The 8071-nt window shown below is 60.2% G+C and overlaps 1 protein-coding gene across 1 annotated transcript in view; it reads right to left on the minus strand.

Moving 5' to 3' along the window:
- Positions 1-8071, minus strand: part of LOC140690620 (uncharacterized) — a 56004-nt gene that overhangs the window by 18035 nt on the left and 29898 nt on the right. The window contains exon 6 of the mRNA XM_072952494.1: positions 1387-1710. Within this exon, the coding sequence (XP_072808595.1) occupies positions 1387-1710 (324 nt within the window). The remainder of the gene's footprint in view (positions 1-1386; positions 1711-8071) is intronic.

Below are 8071 nucleotides of genomic sequence, written 5' to 3' on the forward strand. Positions count from 1 at the left end.
AAAGCCCGCAGCAACGGCCTTTGCCAACAGTGCCGACAGTGGGTCGGGTCTCACCCCAGGCGCCTCTGGCCTTTTGGCCAGAGGGACCGAAAGGTAACACAGGGAGGCCCAGGGCAGGCCCGCCCAGGCCAGGCCACCACTCAGACCCCACCCGGGTGGCCCCACAGCCCCTTCCTGACTGGTGGCGGTGGGGCAGTCATGTTGGGGGGGTCCTGCCTCAAGCAAGAGCAGGCTGAGGAAGGGTCAGAGGCCTGGGGGGCCGATCACGTCACCAACCTGGGTCCAAGCGGGCTGGCTGGGATGTGGAGAACCGGGGCAGGGCCCTGCTGCCCGAGGTGGCGCCCATGCCCTAGGGTGTGTCTCTTGCCTCCCGGGTGACTGAGATGACCAAGGTCCCAGTCTGATCAGGCAGCAGACGGTCGAGTGGGGCAGAAGCAGGAGTGGTCCTGGCCAGGCAGGGCTCTGAGACCTGCGGGCCGGGCCGGCTGCCGGTCACTGTCATTGCAGAGCCAGACACCGCAGGATCCGGGGAACCAGGACACTCATGCCAGCTCCCCAAGTGAGGGGCTGGTGTGCCACACTGTGGAAGGCCAGCACAGGCTCCGGAAGAGTCTGGGTATGAAGGGCTCCCCACCACCACGGCCTCCTGCCCAGACGTCGCCCAGGTCTCTCCCCAGGATCTTGCCCAGGGCTGAGGGGCAGCTCAGCACCCCCGGCTCTGACCTGGAGCACCGGGCCCACCACCCGGGGATTCAGGTAGAGGGCCAGGAGCCCCCCGAAGCACAGCCCAAAGGTGAGAAGGGCAGGGCCGGTGCGGGTGTGTAGGTGAGGGAGGGCGGAGGGCTGGGCCACACAGGGAGGCATTCCCAAAGTCTGCTGTTGGGACCAGAACAAAGACGGGCCTCAGACCACCTGTCTGGAAGAATTCAGTCACAGAACAAGTGCCTGTGGGCACTTGCTCGGTGGGAGCTGTCTGCAAAGCTCTGGGAAGATTTCTGTCCTTGAAAAGGCACGTGGAAAGGGAGCCATGTGGGTACCTTTTTCCAGGTTGTGCCTGAGCACAACCACTAGACTTAAAGCTCTCTCCACGTCCAACAGTTACAGGTCCAGAGCAGGCAGGGGCAGGGGAAGACGCCAGAGAACAAAAACAGGACCACCAGGGTCCAGCAGGAGAACGCGAACTCCCTCCAGCTGCTCCTGCTGAACATGAAGATCCTGCTGCTCCAACTGCATATGAAGAGCCTGCCATTCCTGCTGATCTAGCTGCTCCTGAAGAGCCCGCCGTTCCTGCTGATCTAGCCGCTCCTGAAGAGCCCGCTGCTCCTGAAGAGCCTGCCGCTCCTGCTGATCTAGCCGCTCCTGAAGAGCCTGCCTCTCCTGAAGAGCCTGCCTCTCCTGCTGATCTAGCCGCTCCTGAAGAGCCCACGGCTCCTGAAGAGCCTGCCATTCCTGAAGAGCCCGCCGCTCCTGAAGCGCCTGCCGTTCCTGCTGATCTAGACACTCCTGAAGAGCCCGCCATTCCTGCTGATCTAGCCGCTCCTGAAGAACCTGCCGTTCCTGCTGATCTAGCCGATCCTGAAGAGCCTGCAGCTCCTGAAGAGCCTGCCGCTCCTGCTGATCTTGCCACTCCTGAAGAGCCTGCAGCTCCTGCTGATCTTGCCACTCCTGAAGAGCCTGCAGCTCCTGCTGATCTTGCCACTCCTGAAGAGCCTGCTGCTCCTGCTGATCTTGCTGCTCCTGAGAAGCCTGCAGTTCCTGCACCTGCACCTGGGCCGCTGGGCAGTGGAGAACCATTTTAGGCATCATCACCCACTAGGGCTGTGCCCCTCTGCACCCTCCTACACCTTCTCCAAAATCCCACCATAAATCCCCTCCCCTACCCGAAGTTGACTTCCCTACCCCTGAATTTGCTTTTGTTTTGTTTTTCTTTAGTTTAGGTTATTTGTTTTACATCATTTATGGCATCCTATATTTTTCAATTTTCCACCTCCTTTAATAAAATACAGATTTTTTTCCCTTTTAAATTGTGCATTTCAGGAACATTAAGTGCATTCCCATGCTGTCCGACCATCACTATCATGTAGTTTTATGCTCTTTACGCTATTTATGCCTGTGAAGTACATCCCACCACGGCCTCAAACCCCTCCTCTGGACACTCCTGGGCATGCACACTCCTGGGCCTGCACACTCCTGGATCTGTACACTCCTGGGCCTTCCCTGGCATGGGCCTTCTCTGGCCCTGGCTTGCACACTACTGGGCCTGCACACTCCTGGATTGCACACTCATGGGCCTGCACACTCCAGGACATGCACAATCTTGAGCCTGAACACACCTGGACCTGTATACTCCTGATTTTGCACACTCCTGGGCCTGAACACTACTGGGCCTGCACACTGCTCGAACTGCACACTCATGGGTCTGCACACAACAGGACCTGCACAATCTTGGGCATTAACACACCTTGGCCTGTATACACCTGATTCTGTACACTCCAGGGCCTGAAAAATGCTGGGCCTCACAGCCCTGGGCATGCATACTCCTGGGTCTGCACACTCCAGGGTCTGTACCCTCCTGGGCCTGCCATGGCCTGGGCCTGCACATACCTGGGCCTGCACACTCCTGGGACTGCACAATGTTGGGCCTGCACACACCTGGGCCGGCACACTCCAGGACCTGCACACTCCTGTGACTGATCCCTACTGTGTCAGCACACTCCTGGGCCTGCAAACTTCAGGACCTGCACACTCCTGGGACAGCAGACACCTGGGCCTTCACACTCCTGGACCTGCGCACACTTGGACCTGCATAAACCTGGGCTTGTACACTCCTGGGCCTGCTCCCATCTATGCCTGCACACTCCTAGCCCTGTTCCCACCTGTGCCGGCACACTCCTGGGCCTGCACACTCCTGTCTCTGCACACTCCAGTGTCTGCACACTGCTGGTCCTGCACACTCCTGGGCCTGTACACTCCTCTGTCTGCTCACTCCTGGGCCTGCCCTCTCCTGGGTCCGCACAAATCCTCGTGTGCACATTCCAGAGCCTGCAAACTCCTGGGCCTTCCCTCTCCTGGGCCTGCCCCCTATTCGGCCGGCCCTCTCCAGGACCTGCACATTCTTGGGCCTTCACACTACTGGGCCTGCTCCCACTTGTGCCTGCACACACCTGGCACTGCACACTCCTCGGCCTGCTCCCTCCTGTGCCTGCACACTCCTGGGCATGCACACTCCTGGGCCTGCACACTCCTGGATCTGTACACTCCTGGGCCTTCCCTGCATGGGCCTTCTCTGGCCTAGGCTTGCACACTGTTGGGCCCCCACACACCTGGATTGAACACTCATAGGCCTGCACACTCCAAGACATGCACAATGTTTAGCCTGAACACACCTGGGCCTGTATAATCCTGATTTTGCACACTCCTGGGCCTCAAAAATGCTGGGCTGCACAGCCCAAGGCCTGTACAATCTTGGGCCTGCACAATCCTGTCTCTGCACACTGCGGAGTCTGCACACACCTTGGCCTGAACACTCCTGGGCCTGTACACTCCAGGACCTACACCCTCCTTGGCCTACACACACCTTTGTCTGCACACTCCTGGGCCTGCAATCTTCAGGACCTGCACACTCCTGGGAGAGCAGACACCTGGGCCTTCATACTCCTGGACCTGCGAACACTCGGGCCTGCATGAACCTGGGCTTGTACACTCCTGGGCCTGCAAACTTCAGGACCTGCACACTCCTGGGACAGCAGACACCTGGGCCTTCATACTCCTGGACCTGCGAACACTCGGGCCTGCATGAACCTGGGCTTGTACACTCCTGGGCCTGCAAACTTCAGGACCTGCACACTCCTGGGACAGCAGACACCTGGGCCTTCATACTCCTGGACCTGCGCACACTTGGACCTGCATAAACCTGGGCTTGTACACTCCTGGGCCTGCTCCTATCTATGCCTGCACACTCCTAGCCCTGTTCCCACCTGTGCCGGCACACTCCTGGGCCTGCACACTCCTGTCTCTGCACACTCCAGTGTCTGCACACTCCTGGTCCTGCACACTCCTGGGCCTGTACACTCCTCTGTCTGCTCACTCCTGGGCCTGCCCTCCCCTGGGTCCGCACAAATCCTCGTGTGCACATTCCAGAGCCTGCAAACTCCTGGGCCTTCCCTCTCCTGGGCCTGCCCCCTATTCGGCCGGCCCTCTCCAGGACCTGCACATTCTTGGGCCTTCACACTACTGGGCCTGCTCCCACTTGTGCCTGCACACACCTGGCACTGCACACTCCTCGGCCTGCTCCCTCCTGTGCCTGCACACTCCTGGGCATGCACACTCCTGGGCCTGCACACTCCTGGATCTGTACACTCCTGGGCCTTCCCTGCATGGGCCTTCTCTGGCCTAGGCTTGCACACTGTTGGGCCCGCACACACCTGGATTGCACACTCATAGGCCTGCACACTCCAAGACATGCACAATGTTTAGCCTGAACACACCTGGGCCTGTATAATCCTGATTTTGCACACTCCTGGGCCTGAACACTGCTGGGCTGCACAGCCCAAGGCCTGTACAATCTTGGGCCTGCGCAATCCTGTCTCTGCACACTGCGGAGTCTGCACTCGCCTTGGCCTGCACACTCCTGGGCCTGTACACTCCAGGACCTACACCCTCCTTGGCCTGCACACACATTTGTCTGCACACTCCTGGGCCTGCAATCTTCAGGACCTGCACATTTCTGGGACAGCAGATATCTGGGCCTTCATACTCCTGGACCTGCGAACACTCGGGCCTGCATGAACCTGGGCTTGTACACTCCTGGGCCTGTAAACTTCAGGACCTGCACACTCCTGGGACAGCAGACACCTAGGCCTTCACACTCCTGGACCTGCGCACACTTGGACCTGCATAAACCTGGGCTTGTACACTACTGGGCCTACACCCACTTGTGCCTGCACACACCTGGCACTGCACACTCCTCGGCCTGCTCCCTCCTGTGCCTGCACACTCCTGGGCATGCACACTCCTGGGCCTGCACACTCCTCGATCTGTACACTCCTGGGCCTTCCGTGCATGGGCCTTCTCTGGCCTAGGCTTGCACACTGTTGGGCCCGCACACACCTGGATTGCACACTCATAGGCCTGCACACTCCAAGACATGCACAATGTTTAGCCTGAACACACCTGGGCCTGTATAATCCTGATTTTGCACACTCCTGGGCCTGAACACTGCTGGGCTGCACAGCCCAAGGCCTGTACAATCTTGGGCCTGCACAATCCTGTCTCTGCACACTGCGGAGTCTGCACACACCTTGGCCTGCACACTCCTGGGCCTGTACACTCCAGGACCTACACCCTCCTTGGCCTGCACACACCTTTGTCTGCACACTCCTGGGCCTGCAATCTTCAGGACCTGCACACTCCTGGGACAGCAGACACCTGGGCCTTCATACTCCTGGACCTGCGAACACTCGGGCCTGCCTGAACCTGGGCTTGTACACTCCTGGGCCTGCAAACTTCAGGACCTGCACACTCCTGGGACAGCAGACACCTGGGCCTTCATACTCCTGGACCTGCGCACACTTGGACCTGCATAAACCTGGGCTTGTACACTCCTGGGCCTGCTCCCATCTATGCCTGCACACTCCTAGCCCTGTTCCCACCTGTGCCGGCACACTCCTGGGCCTGCACACTCCTGTCTCTGCACACTCCAGTGTCTGCACACTCCTGGTCCTGCACACTCCTGGGCCTGTACACTCCTCTGTCTGCTCACTCCTGGGCCTGCCCTCTCCTGGGTCCGCACAAATCCTCGTGTGCACATTCCAGAGCCTGCAAACTCCTGGGCCTTCCCTCTCCTGGGCCTGCCCCCTATTCGGCCGGCCCTCTCCAGGACCTGCACATTCTTGGGCCTTCACACTACTGGGCCTGCTCCCACTTGTGCCTGCACACACCTGGGACTGCACCCTCCTCGGCCTGCTCCCTCTTGTGCGTGCACCGTCCTGCGCATGCACACTCCTGGGCCAGCACAATCCTGGATCTGTACACTCCTGGGCCTTCCCTGGCATGGGCTTTCTCTGGCCTGGGCTTGCACACTACTGGACCCGCACACTCCTTGATTGCACACTCATGGGCCTGCACACTCCAGGACAGGCACAATCTTGAGCCTGAACACACCTGGGCCTGTATACTCCTGATTCTGCACACTCCTGGGCCTGAACACTGCTGGGACTCACAGCCCTGGGCATGCATACTCCTGGGCCTGCACACTCCAGGGTCTGTACCCTCTTAGGCCTGCCCTGGCCTGGGCCTGCACCCTCCTTGGCCTGCACACTCCTCTGTCTGCACATTCCTGGGCCTGCACAAGGTTGGGCCTGCACACACCTGGGCCTGTATACTCCTGGATCTGCACACTCCTGTGACTGATCCCTCCTGTGTCTGCACACTCCTGGGCCTGCACACTGCTGGGCCTGCCCTCTCCTGGGCCCGCACAATCCCTCGAGTGCACACTCTGGGCCTGCACACTCATGGGCCTGCACACCCCTGGATATGTACACTCCTGGGCCTTCCCTGGTATGGGCCTTCTCTGGCCCTGGCTTGCACACTACTGGGCCCGCACACTCCTGGATTGCACACTCATGGGCCTGCACACTCCAGGACATGCACAATCTTGAGCCTGAACACACCTGGGCCTGTATACTCCTGATTTTGCACACTCCTGGGCCTGGACACTGCTAGGCCTGCACAGCCCTAACCTGTACAGTCCTGGGCCTGCACACCCCTGTGTCTGCACACTCCGGAGTCTGCACACGCCTGGGGCTGCACACTCCTGGCCCTGTACACTCCTGGGCCTACACACTCCTGGGGGTGCTCACTGCTTGGCCTGCACACTCCTGGGCCTGCACATTCGAGGGCCTGTCCTCTCCAGGGCCTGCACTCTCCTGGGACTGCACACACCTGGGCCTGCATGCTCCTGGACCTGCGCACACCTGGGCCTGCACAAACCTGGGCTTCTACACTCCTGGGCCTGCACACTCCTGTACATGCTCACTCCTGGGACTGTATAATCCTGGGCAAGCACAGTCTTGACCTACACACCCCTGGCCATGCCCTATCCCGGGCCAGCCCCCACTTCGGCCGACCCTCTCATGGACCAGCACACTCCTGGCGCTGCACACTCCAGGGCCTGCTCGCATCTGTCCCTACACACTCCTTCGTCTGCAAACTCCTGGGCCTGCTCCCTCCTGTACCTACACACTCCTGGGCCTGCACATTCCAGGGCATGCCCTCTCCTGGGCCTGCACACTCCAAGGACTGCACACACCTGGGCCTGCTCACTCCTGTGACCGCATACTCCTCGGCCTACAAACTCCTTGTCCTGCACACTCCTTGGCCTGCCCCATTTGGCCCTGCCCTCTCCTGTGATGGCCCTCACCTTTCCTGCACTCTCCGGGGCCTGAACACTACTGGCCCTGCACACTCCTGGGCCTGCACACTTCTGTCCCTGCACACTCCTAGGCCTGCCCTCTCCTGGGCCCACACAATGCCTCGTCTGCACAGTCCTGGGCCTGCACACTCCTTGGCCTGCACACCAGCCCTCTGTGGGGCCCTTCCTTTGCTGAGTCTGTGCATGAGCTCCCTGTGATGCCAGCCCGCAGAGGTGACAGGTGCAGTAGGTGTTTGTGGTTCTAGAGACATGATGGCTTTCCTAGGAAGCCGGGTCCAGAATGATCCCCACTGCGCCGATGGGGGATTGGGGAGACCCTGAGAAGCAGGTGGCTTGTCCAGGGTGACAGCACTGCTGGCGGGGGAGCTGGGTCTGAAGCCAGCTGTGTCATCAGAGCTGTGACCCTGGCTGCATCCAGGCCTCCCCAGGGCTATAGGAGGGGCCGTGTTGGTGTCACTGGGTGGACATGGCATGGGGTGGGAAGTGAGCCATCAGCAGCCCAGAGAGGCCCTTGGGGAGCTTTGTGTAAGGAGGAAGCTTGGGGAAGGGGACCCCAGGAAGTGACCTCACTTCCCTGGCAACAGAGCCCAACAGAACTTGGGACCCAGGTCACCAGGCACCCGCTGTGTAGAGAAGGAC

This window comes from Vicugna pacos, chromosome 31, assembly GCF_048564905.1.
Source record: "Vicugna pacos chromosome 31, VicPac4, whole genome shotgun sequence".
Taxonomy (NCBI): domain Eukaryota; kingdom Metazoa; phylum Chordata; class Mammalia; order Artiodactyla; family Camelidae; genus Vicugna; species Vicugna pacos.